The sequence below is a fragment of the Pristiophorus japonicus genome, chromosome 9 (genome assembly GCF_044704955.1).
Source record: "Pristiophorus japonicus isolate sPriJap1 chromosome 9, sPriJap1.hap1, whole genome shotgun sequence".
Lineage (NCBI taxonomy): Eukaryota > Metazoa > Chordata > Chondrichthyes > Pristiophoridae > Pristiophorus > Pristiophorus japonicus.
Genome location: NC_091985.1, coordinates 78,101,788 through 78,119,894, shown reverse-complemented (window position 1 = coordinate 78,119,894; position 18,107 = coordinate 78,101,788). Strand labels below are relative to the sequence as shown.

The 18,107-nt window shown below is 46.1% G+C and overlaps 1 protein-coding gene across 3 annotated transcripts in view; it reads right to left on the bottom strand.

The window, feature by feature from the left end:
* Nucleotides 1-3,074: 3,074 nt before the first annotated feature.
* The window catches only part of pacc1 (proton activated chloride channel 1), a 243,133-nt gene continuing 228,100 nt past the window's right edge, over nt 3,075-18,107 (bottom strand). For all 3 annotated transcript variants that reach the window (XM_070889503.1, XM_070889504.1, XM_070889502.1), the window contains exons 7-8: nt 4,811-4,918; nt 3,075-4,326 (exon numbers count right to left, since the gene is read on the bottom strand). In XM_070889503.1, coding sequence (XP_070745604.1) covers nt 4,165-4,326; nt 4,811-4,918 — 270 coding nt within the window. In that variant the 3' untranslated portion in view covers nt 3,075-4,164. The remainder of the gene's footprint in view (nt 4,327-4,810; nt 4,919-18,107) is intronic.

The window sequence follows — 18,107 nt, the reverse complement described above, 5'->3', positions numbered from 1 at the left end:
GTACTACTCATTGCAGATTCTGGGGTCTGCAACTGGAGTTGTAATCTGTTGAGCGGCAGGTTGATTTCAGATGTTCATGTTCCAAAGCCCAAATAATTGCTGGAAATTTTCATTAAGATTTGCCAGACGGCCTCAGCCAAGAGTGCCTGAACTATTACGGCTTAGTAATACCACAAACTGCAAAGACAGTATCCATTGTTATAGTCACCACTGATTTGCCAATTGGAGGCATAAATAATACACCAAATTAATTTACATGATCTACAGCATGCCTTGAAATGAGCAGCCTTGGGCTATGACTGAAGCACCTGCAGATCAGCCAACTGGAAAGTCCTGCACATAACTATTGTTGGGGCTTTACAATACCAGGAATGTTAAATGCCTTGACCATTTACTGCATCAGCATCTTTAATTTGATACATCTTTTGCAACAGCATTTAACTTACACACCAAATTTCCTTCAGTAATGGAACACATTAGTAATTTCCCATCCAACAAGAACATGGATCCTGAAATCATCAGTAATACTGGATATAAGAAGTAATACTGAAACAGAGGACAGTTTAAAAAGGAAACAAAACATTCAATCCATTACTGACATCATTCAGTTTTAATACAAAATTTACCACAGCAAAAATGACAGCACTTTTTACAAAAAAAACTTGGTCATATACACATTTTGTAAGCATCAGCTCCTTTATTAATTTGCAAACTTGGTTTTGCATTTTAGCTATGCAAAAATAATTTAGGAACATTTCACAATAGATTATTGTCTCATTAAACACATTTTATAAACTATTGTAGTTCAATAATTAATGTCAGAACACTAACATTATTTCAAGCTTAGTCTAGTAATCCAAAACAAATCTGAAAGGGAGGAATTGGTTCGTGCACATTGAACCTACATGACCACCCAGAATAGGAAGCCAGCATTACAACTGCCAGTTAACCAATGATGCAGTAAATCTGTATTCACTGTTTAGCCTGTTTCAAGACAAACAAGCTACAATCTATAGATAACTTTCTCTCAATAATAGAAAGCAGTCCTTAAATCTAAGTTTTATTTCTCACAGCCTTCAAGGATTGTAAAAGAAATGCTGGTTTTGTTTCATTAAAAAATGGATTTATCTTCAAACCATCTTACATGATGTTGCATTTCCACTAGAAAGATGGGCAAATTTCTGCATTTTATCAGGTATCCTTTTATCCAAAGAGGTTTCAATGAATGGATAATTATTTGTTGAGACTTAGACCTCCCAAGTGTCCTGATGAAAGTCAATATATTATAAATTGGTAAGATGATGCTACAGTATTTACCATATTTAAGCTGTCCCGAATGTGTATACCACACAAAGTTAGGATTAAACCTTTAGTGGATGTAAAGTTCTACCAGGATTCTAATTAAAAAAAAAAGAAACAGCTTGAATAACATTGGGTGTTCTGATGCACTCCCACTTCAGGTCTAATTTGATGGAAGGCCCAGAATAGCCCATAAGCAGCATACATTGGGTCGTGGTCTTCTCTGCCAGTTAGGTTTGGGACAGAAGTTCCATCCGTCCAAATAAAATCCACACGTCGGCGGGTGAGGGGAACTTCCCAGCTGGAAATTTCTTCATTCCCGTCTTGACAGAACAGCAGCATCCAGTATGCGCTGTGAAAGGAGGTGCACCGGCTGGTTCAGAGGCACAAGTGTGGCCCACAAAGGATCATGCTTGGGTTCTAATATGAATCACTGAAAACAAAAATTCTGACCAGTGATTTGTCTTGGTCCTATCTAAAGGGGGCTTATCAGTCCCAATGAGCCAGCATACGGGGCAAGGGGGGGGGGGGGGGGCAGTGGAGAGGGGCACCCAACTCCCTCAGCCAGAATAGGCAGTCATTGCTGCATTCTGCAGTCTTCCCAAACTGGCAGGTACCCGAGATGTACCTTCAGTGCTGCGGGTGTCCACCTGGATTGTTTAAATAGGGAATCCTCCTTCACCGAGAGAAAGTCTGAGGGGGGTCATTGGTGGAGGTTCCCAGCACTTATGCCAGAGACAAAGACCTGCGGATTTTTAAGCCCCTTATTTTTAACAACTGTTAAAGAGCCACTTAACATAGTGATTAAGATGCAATTCCACATAAATGACGTTTTTTAAATTATATTTCAAATGAGGAACATTGTTGAAATCACTACACTGAAAAATACTGGAAGCGTTAACATTTACTTTTGTAATTTATTGGCCTGGATTTTGCAGTCAGCAGCGAACGAACGGCACGAGCCGTTCATTACGCTTACACTTGCCCACAGACTTTCCATGGTTGCTTGCATTGGAAGTTGCGGTGATTAGAAATCCATTTCAGCATGGCACCCTCTACAGGGGATCTGGAAACAGTGTGAACAGGGCAAGTGTGCATCTCCTTGACCAATCACAATGAGGAATCCTTACTGTACGGTCGCCGGAAGTTGCTGTCTGATTTACACTTTAATAATGGTGAGCGTTGATAGCGTCAGTATTATTTTTACCACAAAAGCCATATCATTAATCTTTTCTCGTGTAGTTTTCCCAGGCACACCCCATTCCCAGCTAAGAGTTATTTTTGAAGACCTGTTCCCAGGCCTCTGCTAATGTCATTCTTTAATCTGACACCGCATCATTGCAAGCAATGCAAGATGGCTGGCCCTTCAAATAATACTCACTCCTTCCCTGCCTACTGTTGGTGTGGTTATAGATTCTGTCCATCAATCTTAGAGCTAATTATCCTGATACTTTTGATGTTCTACATATACATATCATTGAAGAACCTCTGGTCCATATATGGAAAGGGTTGGCCTTAAATACTACAAAAGATGTACTGTTAAGTACGCTAACTGACTGACATGCAGTACTTTCAAGTTCAGATTCCAGTAATGCGACTTCAGTGCATAAGAGATCCAAAATGCAAGCCCTCTGCACTACCCATAGCACGCTTTTGACATCCAAGCTAAAAAAATATTCCATTAAAAAGACATTTAAATCCAGAGTGCCATTTGCAGGGATGCAGTGTTTTAGAATCAGAGAGAAAGTCACTTGTGTGAAATAATTGTAACATAGTTCATTAAAGATGTCTATTTAAAATCTGCATGAATATACAATACATGGCTGTGGCGAATACAACATAAATCTTATGTAGCATTCATCACATTTCACTTCAATCATATGAAGGTGAGCTCATTACATGTGGAAATCTTTCTTATTGTCTTGGATCCAACATTAACTGAGTTCAACTGCTCTAGTGGTGTTTACGTTCATAATACATTTCTTTAAAAAAAACACACAATCCTCTAACAACTGCTTAAAACAGCCATCATGATTCCTAAAGTAGATCCAGTCCTCCAGCAGTCATATTTTATCAAATTACACACAAATTAGAGCTTCTATTTACTTGAAGTTGTCAGTGATATGGATGCAACTGAACTTACTGTGCATTATAAGTCGTCACTGAGGATAATTCAAAAACTATATCATTTATTATAAACACAGTACACAGTGATTACTAGCAGCATTTAAACATTAATTTTGTACTTGGGTCCATTTTTTTATCTTTTTACTGGGATCACTGCACATCCATGTACTTTGCAGTGCCCTAAAGCTGCCTCACCACCAAAAACCTGTGAATGTCAATCACTAGTCAAGCAACAATAAATAAGACAACAGAAGCACAAATCCCACCTATTGAACTGATCAATAAATTATGAAACCCCGCTCTCATTCACCTGGAGAATGTGAAATATGTGCCTTAAGTCGCACCATAGTGAACCACAATCCTAAAAAGACTGACAGAATTAGAAAGTAACTATGCTGTTGGAGATGGTATGCTACTTTGTTAAATTCCTTTTATTTAAGCCTTTCTATAAGCTTAATAAACAAATTGAAAATGAAAAAAATCAAAAAACACTTTCACACTGCCCAAGTCTGAAGTATCGTAACCCATCAGTAAGGTTTCATATTATTACTGGCAGCTGTTTCATGGTAACATCCCTCTTAAAATGTCGACATCCTGCCATAAAAGGAATACAGATGGCCTGGTTTTCATGATGGAGCACACAGCTCCACACCAACATACAACTGAAGTACTGAGTGGGAGGGAGATAGAGGATCACAACTACATCCCCCCTCAAGGGGCTCAAATTGGGTCCTCAGTTTAACTCATCTGGTTCAGTTCCTGGGTCTTACGCTTTTGTTGCCTCTTTTTAATTTTGATCATCCACTTAACACTCATCTTTGCAAACTCTGCTGCCTTGAACAAAGCCAAGAAGACACCGCACAGGATGGCAATCGTGTTCCACTGATTGGCTGTGATTATCTGCAAACATTCAAAATCAAATAAATTACTCCAGACAGTTTGGGACTTTTATGCAGCATGCAAGAGTTTACATTAGATGCATGTAATAATTTACTTTCTAGAGTACCAGTAAATATACTAGTGCCACAAGCACAAGTCACAATGGTGATTTGCACCAACTTGTTACCCCATGAACAATTTAATTATTGTATTTGTTTGTTCCATGGTAATTTAAACCAAATTATATTTTACTTAATTGGCCCATAATTTCTAGAAGTTATATTTTCCTCTTCACTTATTTCACAAAAACAGAGCCAAGTATAAAGCAGGAAACATTGCCTGTGCCACTTGAGATGACCACTTGGAGATGTAGCAGAATGGTCCATGGCAGCTTTCCTTCAAATATTCCCTGCTCTCTGGAAAACTGTGGAGCCTCCATGTGGCTCTTCCCCAGTCACTCAGCCAATTAAAATATAAAAAGACAGTGAAAGCTGAACATACTTACGTCTCGGACTTCCTGAATGAAAGGATCCTTCCACTCAAATACAACAAAGAACAACTGGTCAGTTTGTTCAGAATCAGGCCGGTGTTCATTATATCTCACAAGAGTAGACTGTGTGAACAGTAAGAGGGTAGTTTAGAATAAAAGCAAACATCAAATGAATGTTCGTTCCCACTGTAATTTCAAAATGTATTCAGATTGGGACAGTGTAGGTCTAAATGGATTTATTGGACTTCAGTCTGAATGTCAGATGCCCATTCCAAGTGAATCTGAAGTTATAAATGATGCAAACCTCCACAAAATGCATAGGTGCCAGCTTGGTTCAGTTGGTAGAGCTCTCACTTCATTGTGATTTCAAGCCCAACTCCAAAATAATCACATAGTCTGCAATACAATGAAGGAATGCAGCAGTCTGGGTTGTCATGCTCTTAATGAGAAATTAAAACCCAAGGTACTATCTGCCTGCTCCTGTAGCTTAGGTGGATATGAAGGGCTAGAAATTCCGTAGCACCCTACTAACTTTTGAAAAGTAGAAAAAGTAGCACCAGGTGCTAATGATTCTTTCCTGCCGTGAGACTCAGCTTTAGCATTCCAGGAGGGAAGAGGAGCGCTAAATCAAGCACTAACCACTTCTCTTAGGGCGCTAAAGTCCGAGAGCGGGATGATAATAACAGAGCGCTAATCAATGTGGAGCGCAATACTAACGACATCAGAAGCTGCTTCCCTCGCTTAAAGGGAAGGCCAATGATGCTGTACAACCTACTTCTCAGCATTTCTGTATTGCAAGGCGACCTGCGCGACTGCCATTACAGCCCCAAACACTCAGAGTGGAGAGCTTGGACATCTTGAGCCATGAAACATCAAAAACTTCAGCAGGCACCACACTGGTGCAAATAACAGAGGTTGGCCTACATGAATACCTGAAACCATTCACTTTAATTAGCGCTCGCCAAGTGGCCAGCCGAGTTGACAACACCTCCTCTTCCTCTTCCGTCGTTGTTCACGCCCGGCAATATAGCAGGGGGAACATAAGAACACAAGAATTAGGAACAGGAGTAGGCCATCTAGCCCCTCGAGCCTGCTCCGCCATTCAACAAGATCATGGCTGATCTGGCCGTGGACTCCGCTCCACTTACCCGCCCGCTCCCCGTAACCCTTAATTCCCTTATTGGTTAAAAAACTATCTATCTGTGATTTGAATACATTCAATGAGCTAGCCTCAACTGCTTCCTTGGGCAGAGAATTCCACAGATTCACAACCCTCTGGGAGAAGAAATTCCTCGTCAACTCGGTTTTAAATTGGCTCCCCCATATTTTGAGGCTGTGCCCCCTAGTTCTAGTCTCCCCGACCAGTGGAAACAACCTCTCTGCCTCTATCTTGTCTATCCCTTTCATTATTTTAAATGTTTCTATAAGATCACCCCTCATCCTTCTGAACTCCAACGAGTAAAGACCCAGTCTACTCAATCTATCATCATAAGGTAACCCCCTCATCTCCGGCATCAGCCTAGTGAATCGTCTCTGTACCCCCTCCAAAGCTAGTATATCCTTCCTTAAGTAAGGTGACCAAAACTGCATGCAGTACTCCAGGTGCGGCCTCACCAATACCCTGTACAGTTGCAGCAGGACCTCCCTGCTTTTGTACTCCATCCCTCTCGCAATGAAGGCCAACATTCCATTCGCCTTCCTGATTACCTGCTGCACCTGCAAACTAACTTTTTGGGATTCATGCACAAGGACCCCCAGGTCCCTCTGCACCGCAGCATGTTGTAATTTCTCCCCATTCAAATAATATTCCCTTTTACTGTTTTTTTTTCCAAGGTGGATGACCTCACATTTTCCGACATTGTATTCCATCTGCCAAACCTTAGCCCATTCGCTTAACCTATCTAAATCTCTTTGCAGCCTCTCGGTGTCCTCGACACAACCCGCTTTCCCACTAATCTTTGTGTCATCTGCAAATTTTGTTACACTACACTCTGTCCCCTCTTCCAGGTCATCTATGTATATTGTAAACAGTTGTGGTCCCAGCACCGATCCCTGTGGCACACCACTAACCACCGATTTCCAACCCGAAAAGGACCCATTTATCCCGACTCTCTGCTTTCTGTTAGCCAGCCAATTCTTGATCCATGCTAATACATTTCCTCTGACTCCGCGTACCTTTATCTTCTGCAGTAACCTTTTGTGTGGCACCTTATCGAATGCCCTTTGGAAATCTAAATACACCACATCCATCGGTACACCTCTATCTACCATGCTCGTTATATCCTCAAAGAATTCCAGTAAATTAGTTAAACATGATTTCCCCTTCATAAATCCATGTTGCGTCTGCTTGATTGCACTATTCCTATCTAGATGTACCGCTATTTCTTCCTTAATGATAGCTTCAAGCATTTTCCCCACTACAGATGTTAAACTAACCGGCCTATAGTTACCTGCCTTTTGTCTGCCCCCCTTTTTTAAACAGAGGCATTACATTAGCTGCTTTCCAATCTGATGGTACCTCCCCAGAGTCCAGAGAATTTTGGTAGATTATAACGAATGCATCTGCTATAACTTCCGCCATCTCTTTTAATACCCTGGGATGCATTTCATCAGGACCAGGGGACTTGTCTACCTTGAGTCCCAATAGCCTGTCCAGCACTACCCCCCTAGTGATAGTGATTGTCTCAAGGTCCTCCCTTCCCACATTCCCGGGACCAGCAATTTTTGGCATGGTTTTTGTGTTTTCCATTGTGAAGACCGAAGCAAAATAATTGTTTAAGGTCTCAGCCATTTCCACATTTCCCATTATTAAATCCACCTTCTCATCTTCTAAGGGACCAACATTTACTTTAGTCACTCTTTTCCGTTTTATATAAATCGGTAAAAGCTTTTACTATCTGTTTTTATGTTTTGCGCAAGTTTACTTTCATAATCTATCTTTCCTTTCTTTATTGCTTTCTTAGTCATTCTTTGCTGTCGTTTAAAATTTTCCCAATCTTCTATTTTCCCACTAACCTTGGCCACCTTATACGCATTGGTTTTTAATTTGATACTCTCCTTTATTTCCTTGGTTATCCACGACTGGTTATCCCTTCTCTTTCCGCCCTTCTTTTTTGCTGGAATATATTTTTGTTGAGCACTTTGAAAGAGCTCCTTAAAAGTCCTCCACTGTTCCTCAATTCTGCCACCGTTTAGTCTGTGTTCCCAGTCTACTTTAGCCATCTCTGCCCTCATCCCACTGTAAGCCCCTTTGTTTAAGCATAGTATGCTCATTTGAGACACTACTTCCTCACCCTCAATCTGTATTACAAATTTAACCATACTGTGATCACTCATTCCGAGAGGATCTTTTACTAGGAGATCATTTATTATTCCTGTCTCATTACACAGGACCAGATCCAAGATAGCTTGCTCCCTTGTAGGTTCTGTAACATACTGTTCTAAGAAACAATCCCGTATGCATTCTATGAATTCCTCCTCAAGGCTACTCCATGCGATTTGATTTGACCAATCGATATGTAGGCTAAAATCCCCCATGATTACTGCTGTTCCTTTTTCACATGCCTCCATTATTCCCTTGATTATTGTCCGCCCCACCGTGAAGTTATTATTTGGGGGCCTATAAACTACGCCTACCAGTGACTTTTTTCCCTTACTATCTCTAATCTCCACCCACAATGATTCAACATTTTGTTCATTAGAGCCAATATCATCTCTCACAAGTGCCCTGATATCATCTTTTATTAACAGAGCTACCCCTCCTCCTTTCCCTTCTTGTCTATCTTTCCGAATTGTCAGATACCCCTGTATGTTTAATTCCCAGTCTTGGCCACCCTGCAACCACGTTTCTGTAATGGCCACCAAATCATACCCATTTGTAATGATTTGTACCGTCAACTCATTTACTTTATTTCGAATGCTGCGTGCGTTTAGGTAGAGTGTTTTAATACTAGTTTTTAAACCACGATTTTTAGTTTTGACCCCTCCTGCAGCCCCTTTATATTCATACATATTGTCCCTTCCTATCACCTTGTGATTTATACTTACCCCAGTGCTCCTCTGCTCTGTTGCCTCCTGCCTTTTGCATTCTTTCTTGGGGTCCTGTTCATCTGAGCTCTCACCCAATCTAACTAGCTCAGAGCCCTCTCCTGGGTTCCGAATACTCCTTGCATTGAGGCACCGAGCTTTCATGCTTGCCTTTTTATTACACTTTGACCCTTTAAAATTTTGCTGTACAGTGACCCTTTGTTTTTTGCCTTGGGTTTCTCTGCCCTCCACTTTTACTCATCTCCTTTCTGCCTTTTGCTTCTGTTTCCATTTTGTTTCCCTCTGTCTCCCTGCATTGGTTCCCATCCCCCTGCCATATTAGTTTAACTCCTCCCCAACAGCACGAGCAAACACTCCCCGTAGGACATTGGTTCCAGTCCTGCCTAGGTGCAGACCGTACGGTTTGTACTGGTCCCACCTCCCCCAGAACTGGTTCCAATGCCCCAGGAATTTGAATCCCTCCCTGCTCAAGCCACGTATTCATCCGAGCTATCCTGCAATTCCTACTCTGACTAGTATGTGGCACTGGTAGCAATCCCGAGATTACTACTTTTGAGGTCCTACTTTTTAAATTTAGCTCCTAGCTCCTTAAATTCGTCTCCTAGGACCTCATCCCGTTTTTTTACCTATATCGTTGGTACCAATGTGCACCACAACAACTGGCTGTTCACCCTCCCTTTTCAGAATGTCCTGCACCCGCTCCGAGACATCCTTGACCCTTGCACCAGGGAGGCAACATACCATCCTGGAGTCTCGGTTGCAGCCGCAGAAACGCCTATCTATTCCCCTTACAATCGAATCCCCTATCACTATCGCTCTCCCACTCTTTTTCCTGCCCTCCTGTGCAGAAGAGCCAGCCACGGTGCCTTGAACTTGGCTGCTGCTGCTCTCCCCTGATAAGTCATCCCCCTCAACAGTACTCAAAGCGGTGTATCTGTTTTGCAGGGGGATGACTACCTTCCTTGCACTGCTCTTCCGGTTGGTCTTCCATTCCTTATCTGGCTGTGGACCCTCCACCTGCGGTAAGACCAACTCGCTACACGTGCTACTCACATCATTCTCAGCATCGTGGATGCTCCAGAATGAATCCACCCTCAGCTCCAATTCCGCAACGCGGTCCGTCAGGAGCTGGAGGCGGATACACTTCTCGCACACGTGGTTGTCAGGAACACCGGAAGTGTCCGAGTTCCCACATGGTACAGGAGGAGCACATCACATGTCCGAGCTCTCCTGCCATGACTTAACCTTTAGATAACATTGTTGTCGCCAAATTAAGTGCAACAGGTTACTTACTGATATAAAAAAGAAGAAAAGCTACTCACCAATCACCAGCCAATCACTTACCCCTTTGGCTGCGACGTCACCAATTTCTTTCTACTACTTTTTTGCCTTCTCTCCCCGCTGCAGCTGCACCAGCCACGCCTCTCCATGCACCTGGGCCTTTATAGGCCGCTCCGACACCACGCACTCCCGCCTCTCAGACTGCTGCCACCTCTCCACGCACCTGGGCCTTTATAGGCCGCTCCGACACCACGCACTCCCGCCTCTCAGACTGCTGCCACCTCTCCACGCACCTGGGCCTTTATAGGCCGCTCCGACACCACGCACTCCCGCCTCTCAGACTGCTGCCACCTCTCCACGCACCTGGGCCTTTATAGGCCGCTCCGACACCACGCACTCCCGCCTCTCAGACTGCTGCCACCTCTCCACGCACCTGGGCCTTTATAGGCCGCTCCGACACCAAGCACTCCCGCCTCTCGGACTGCCGCCGCCTCTCCATGCACCTGGACCTTTATAGGCCGCTCCGACACCACGCATTCCCGCCGCCTCTCCACGCACCTGGGCCTTTATAGGCCGCTCCGACACCACGCACTCCCGCCTCTCGGACTGGCAATTTCACATGCTGGGCGGTAACGGGGCGTTGCGCACTTTGACATCACGATCTGCGAGACGCTAGAGGCCGAGCAATAAGAGCTAGTGCTAAACCAGCACTGACGTTTGCGGGGGGGGTCACTGAATTTGCCGCACCCGGTTGTTAACCCCTTAGCATTCTGTTAGCAACCCGCAGGCGGTAACAGGAGGCGCTAAGCAGCTGAACTTTTCCCCCTAAATAAACCGTGGCTCTAATTGATGAGGAACAGGGAGTTTTCCCAGCGTCATGTCAGCAATCCTTCCTCAGGCAACACTCCTCCCTCATTTGCTGCGTGTGGAGCCTTGCGGTGTGCACATTGGCTGCCACATTTGCTTATATAACAGTACGGCACTTCTAAAGTAATTATTGTTGCAAAATGCTTTGGAACATTTTTAAGTGATGTGTTAAAATGCTTTAAAAATACAAGTTCTTCTTTTGAAAGGGTGATCGAGGTAATCATGGCTCATTGGTGTGTTGGCACAGATCCAAATCTAGTAACTCAAATCACTAATAGAAAGTAGATGTTTAGTCCACTCTAAGCACTCATACATGTACCAGATATAGAGGACCTTGTGACCAAAGGCTGACTGAGTCAGAGCGTTTTAACAAATGAATGTTAAAGATCAAAACCATGATGGCTAAACAGAGCCAAGACCAGATTCATATGATCATTGATGATCTCCCTTTTCTTGTGAACATTCTTTCCCTTAGAGTTATTACCTGTTGACAGGTTATCCATTTTCATATGGATGCCGACGACAAAGCACTACCTCTTAACCACAGCCCTAGATTCCACCATGTTGTCTAACTGTCAATTTGACATCAAGTCATGGGTAAGCTAGTAGAACATCAAGAAAACTGAAGACATCCTATTTGCCTCGCACCACAAATGCTGTACCTTTGCTTCCAATTCCATCCTCCTCCCTGGTGATCATGTTAAATCAGATAGTGTGCAACCTCAGTGTGTTGTTCAATCTGAAGTGAGATTCAAACTTCTTACCCCACCTGTCATGCATTTCACCATCTTGCAATGACAATAGTTATGTAACTGTAACTCATGCACACTGTACCTGTAACCCTTGAAATGCACACCCTGACCTCAGAGGGTGAGCTTGCGGGAGAGACTCACCTGGGTTTCCAGGTATAAAAGGGGAGGTCCCACCCAGGGTCAAGACTCCTTGGTCCTGGGAATAAAGTGAAGGTCACAGAGTGACCATGTCTGATATATACATGCCTCGTGTGAGTTTGTAACAAGGTGCAGAGATACTACATTTGGCGATGAGAAACGGAAATCACCGAACAAGGATGGCCACCAGTGGCACAGAGAAATGTTACTGTGTGGGTGAGGACTGGGACAACTTTGTGGAAAGACTCCAGCAGAGCTTTGTCACAAAGGACTGGCTGGAAGAGACAGCGGCTGACAAGCGGAGGGCGCATCTACTGACCAGCTGTGGTCCACAGATGTATGCGCTGATGAAAGACCTGCTTGCACCCCAAAAGCCAGCGGACAAGTCCCTCGAAGAGCTCAGCCAGCTGATCAGCGAGCATCTCAAGCTGGCAAGTAGCGTACACATGGCCCGGCACCGGTTCTACTCTCTCCGGCATCGGGAGGGTCAAAACGTCTGACTTCGTGGTGGAACTGTGGAGTTTGGCCAGTCTCCAAGTTCTCCGATGCCTGCAGGGGGGTGATGTTAAGGGACCTTTTCATAGAGGGCATTAATCATGTCGGCATTTTCAGGAAGCTCATAAAGACTAAGGACTTGACTTTAGAAGGGCAGCGTTGATAGCTCAGACCTTTATGGCAGGGGAAGAGGAGACCAAGCTAATTTACACACGCAGCCCTGGTTTTAACATTGCGATGAACCAGGGAGCTCATGTTGCAAAAGTGATACAGAACCCCGCAGGTAGGCAAGGGCAATTCGACACCACCCAGGCAGGCAGGCAAGGGCAATTCAACACCGCCCAGGCAGGCAACAAGCTCCAGGGTGGGCCCACAACAGGGACAATGGAAAGGGGATCGGTAATTCACGCCATCACGAGAACAATGCATCCCGTGATGGGACCAATAACACCCTCCATCAGAGTGCTTAGAAACAGCCAAACAGGCCATCAGAAGGGAATGCCTGGGAATAGTCCTTTTGTTAACAGCAATCTCAGCTCATGCTGGAGGTGTGGGGGTAGTCACACTGCCAAAAGCTGCAGGTTCCAGCTTTATACCTGTAGGATTTGTACTGTCAGTGGACACTTGGCCAGGATGTGCAAAAAGGCAGTAGCGAGGCTAGTCTGCGAGACAGAGGAACCAAACGAGGGGTCTGCAATGCAGGATGAGGCCTGGGGAAAAACCATGGATGCTGAAGTTCAGAGAGTTCATGTGGCTGACGTCCACAGCTCATACACTAAAACGCCACCCATGATGATGAAAGTCTTACTGAATGGCATCCCGGTGCACATGGAGCTGGATACGGGAGCTAGTCAGTCACTCATGAGCGCCCAACAATTTGAGACTATGGCCACACAGAGCTAACAGGCCCAAACTGGAACGCATTGAGATGCAGCTACGTACGTACACAAAAGAGATCATCCCAGTGCTGGGCAGTGCAAACTTGGTGGTAACGCACAATGGATTACAGAATCAGCTGCCACTCTGGATTGTTCCGGGAAATGGCCCTGCGCTTTTGGGGAGGAGTTGGCTAGCTGAGATGAATTGGAAATGGGGGGGATGTGCACGCCATTTCATCCGTGGAGCGAAGTTCACGCTCGCAGGTATTGCAAAAATTCGAGTCACCCTTTCAACCCGGTGTTGGAACGGTCAAAGGCACTAAAGTAGTGATACGCATCACTCCGAACGCCAGACCAGTGCACCACAAAGCCAGAGCGGTGCCATACATGAGAAAATTGAAAGTGAACTGGACAGGCTGCTCAGAGAGGGCATAATTTCGGCCGCTGAATTCAGCGACTGGGCAAGTCCCATTGTTCCTGTCCGCAAAGCAGATGGCTCGGTTAGGATTTGTGGCGACTACAAAGCCACCATCAACCCCTGCAGTCAGAATCAGGGGAAGTCATAACGGGGAACAAAGAAATGGCGGACCAATTGAACCAGTACTTTGGTTCGGTATTCACGAAGGAGGACACGAACAACCTTCCGGTTATAAAAGGGGTCGGGGGGTCTAGTAAGGAGGAGGAACTGAGGGAAATCCTTATTAGCCGGGAAATTGTGTTGGGGAAATTGATGGGATTGAAGGCCGATAAATCCCCAGGGCCTGATGGACTGCATCCCAGAGTACTTAAGGAGGTGGCCTTGGAAATAGTGGATGCGTTGACAGTCATTTTCCAACATTCCATTGACTCTGGATCAGTTCCTATGGAGTGGAGGGTAGCCAATGTAACCCCACTTTTTAAAAAAGGAGGGAGAGAGAAAACAGGGAATTATAGACCGGTCAGCCTGACATCGGTAGTGGGTAAAATGATGGAATCAATTATTAAGGATGTCATAGCAGTGCATTTGGAAAGAGGTGACATGATAGGTCCAAGTCAGCATGGATTTGTGAAAGGGAAATCATGCTTGACAAATCTTCTGGAATTTTTTGAGGATGTTTCCAGTAGAGTGGATAAGGGAGAACCAGTTGATGTGGTATATTTGGACTTTCAGAAGGCGTTCGACAAGGTCCCACACAAGAGATTGATGTGCAAAGTTAGAGCACATGGGATTGGGGGTAGTGTGCTGACATGGATTGAGAACTGGTTGTCAGACAGGAAGCAAAGAGTAGGAGTAAATGGGGACTTTTCAGAATGGCAGGCAGTGACTAGTGGGGTACCGCAAGGTTCTGTGCTGGGGCCCCAGCTGTTTACACTGTACATTAATGATTTAGATGAGGGGATTAAATGTAGTATCTCCAAATTTGCGGATGACACTAAGTTGGGTGGCAGTGTGAGCTGCGAGGAGGATGCTGTGAGGCTGCAGAGCGACTTGGATAGGTTAGGTGAGTGGGCAAATGCATGGCAGATGAAGTATAATGTGGATAAATGTGAGGTTATCCACTTTGGTGGTAAAACCAGAGAGACAGACTATTATCTGAATGGTGACAGATTAGGAAAAGGGGAGGTGCAAAGAGACCTGGGTGTCATGGTACATCAGTCATTGAAGGTTGGCATGCAGGTGCAGCAGGCGGTTAAGAAAGCAAATGGCATGTTGGCCTTCATAGCAAGGGGATTTGAGTACAGGGGCAGGGAGGTGTTGCTACAGTTGTACAGGGCATTGGTGAGGCCACACCTGGAGTATTGTGTACAGTTTTGGTCTCCTAACCTGAGGAAGGACATTCTTGCTATTGAGGGAGTGCAGCGAAGGTTCACCAGACTGATTCCCGGGATGGCGGGACTGACCTATCAAGAAAGACTGGATCAACTGGGCTTGTATTCACTGGAGTTCAGAAGAATGAGAGGGGACCTCATAGAAACATATAAAATTCTGACGGGGTTAGACAGGTTAGATGCAGGAAGAATGTTCCCAATGTTGGGGAAGTCCAGAACCAGGGGTCACAGTCTAAGGATAAGGGGTAAGCCATTTAGGACCGAGATGCGGAGGAACTTCTTCACCCAGAGAGTGGTGAACCTGTGGAATTCTCTACCACAGAAAGTTGTTGAGGCCAATTCACTAAATATATTCAAAAAGGAGTTAGATGAGGTCCTTACTGCTAGGGGGATCAAGGGGTATGGCGAGAAAGCAGGAATAGGGTACTGAAGTTGAATGTTCAGCCATGAACTCATTGAATGGCGGTGCAGGCTAGAAGGGCCGAATGGCCTACTCCTGCACCTATTTTCTAACCGAGTGTCACTGCAAGACCAATACCCACTTCCGAGAGCGGATGACCTCTTTGCCACGCTGGCAGGTGGAAAGCTGTTCACGAAGCTGGACCTCACTTCGGCCTACATGACTCAGGAACTGGCGGAAGATTCCAAGCTTCTGACCACTATCACGATGCACAAAGGATTATTTTGCATTTGTTCAGCAGCAGCTATCTTTCAGCGAAACAAAAAAAGCTTGCTCAAGTCCATCCCTGGAACGGTTGTATTCCAAGACGACATCCTTATAACGGGTCGAGACACTGAGGAACACCTTCGCAACCTGGAGGAGGTGCTACGCCGATTGGATCGGGTAGGAGTGTGGCTGAAAAAGGCCAAGTGTGTGTTTTTGGCCCCAGAGGTCGAGTTCCTGGGCAGGAGGGTTGCCGCAGACGGGATCCGACCCACTGAATCAAAAACTGAGGCGATTCGCCGGGCGCCCAGGCCCGGCAACACGTCGGAGTTGCGATCATTCCTGGGACTTTTGAACTATTTTGGGAACTTTCTGCCGAACTTAAGCACATTGTTGGAGCCGTTACACATGCTCCTCCGTAAAGGAGGTGAATGGTTTTGGGGGGACTGTCAAGAACGGGCTTTCAATAAGCTGCTGTGTTCCAACAAACTGTTGACTTTGTATGACCCCTGTAAAAAAAACTGGTTGTAACATGCGATGCGTCATCCTATGGGGTTGGGTGCATGTTGCAACAGGGCAACGATGACGGCCGACTCCAAATGGTGGCTTATGCCTCCAGGTCGCTCTCCCAGGCAAAGCGTGGATATGGCATGGTCGAGAAGGAGGCACTCGCGTGTGTGTACGGTGTGAAAAAGGTGCACCAGTACATTTTCGGAAGACCGTTCGAGCTAGAGACGGACCACAAGCCGTTAACACCCCTGTTGTCCGATAGCAAGGCTGTCAACGTTAACGCGTCAGCTCGCATTTAGCGATGGGCCTCATGCTGGCTGCGTATGACTACACCCTCAGTGGTGGCTCAGCAGGCTCCCACTGGCCACCACTGAGGGGGCAGCGGAGCAGAGCGCCGAGATGGTCATGGCCGTTGAGGCTTTTGACACTGCGGGCTCCCCGATCACAGCCTGACAGATTAAACTCTGGACTAACAGGGACCCCCTCCTATCCATGATAAAGAAATATGTCCTGACTGGGAATTGGGCGCCCGCACACAGGGCGTGCCCCGAGGAAGTCAGGCCGTTTCAGAGGCGGATGGATGAACTCTCCATCCAAACCGACTGCCTGTTATGGGGCAGCCGGGTAGTCATGCCCCAGAAAGGAAGGAAAGCATTCATCAGGGAACTCCACAGCGAGCACCCTGGCATCGTGTTAATGAAGGCCATTGCCCGGTCACATGTATGGTGGCCACGAATCGATTCAGACCTGGAACACTGTGTTCGCAGGTGCACGACGTGTGCCCAGCTGGGCAATGCCCCCAGGGAGGCCCCACTCAGCCCGTGGCCCTGGCCCACCAGACCATAGTCACGCATTCACGTAGACTATGTGGGCCCGTTCATGGAGAAAATGTTCCTGATTGGTGTCGATGCATACTCGAGGTGGATCGAGTGCATCATATTGAACTCGTGCACGACATCCATCACCGTGGAGAGTCTGCGTACAGTTTTCGCGACCCACGGCTTGCCGGATATCCTAGTCAGCGACAATGGCCCGTGTTTTACCAGCCATGAATTCCAGGAGTTTATGTCGGGCAATGGGATCAAGCATGTCCGGACAGCGCCGTTCAAGCCGGCTTCCAATGGCCAGGTGGAACGGGCGGTCCAAGTCATAAAGCAGGACATGCTACGCATCCAAGGACCCTCCCTTCAGTACCGCCCATCGTGCCTCCTGCTGGCCTACAGGTCCTGGCCGCACTCGCTCACGGGAGTCCCGCCAGCGGAACTCCTCATGAAACACACGCTCAAGACGCGGCTGTCCCTTATTCATTTAGCCCTGGCAGAAATTGTTGAGGGCAAGCGCCAGTCCCAAACCGAGCTCCATGATCGAGGCTCAAAGGGGAGGTGTATAGAAATAAAGGACCCGGTATTTGTTTTTAACCATGCGTTGGGACCCAAATGGCTTGAGGGCACAGTAATTGGCAAAGAAGGAAACAGGGTTATGGTGGTCAGACTAAAACAATGGGCAGATATGCCGCAAACACTTGGACCAAGTAAAGACAAGGTTCAGTGCAGACACAGAGGAACCGGAAGAAGAGCATGATGAGATAGCACCCACACCACTGCCAGCGTACGAGCAACAAAGACAGCCCTCAGCATAAACAGTCCCGAAAGCCAGCCCGGACAGGCCGGAATCACCTCAAGTGACAGAGGCGCGTGCTGAGGCTCAGCCACCAGAGCCACAACTGCGGCACTCCACGAGAGAGCGTCGACCACCCGATAGACTTAACCTCTGAACTTAAAGACTTAAGGGGGGAGGTGATGTCATGTATTTCACCATCTTGCAATGACAATAGTTATGTAACTGTAACTCATGCACACTGTACCTGTACC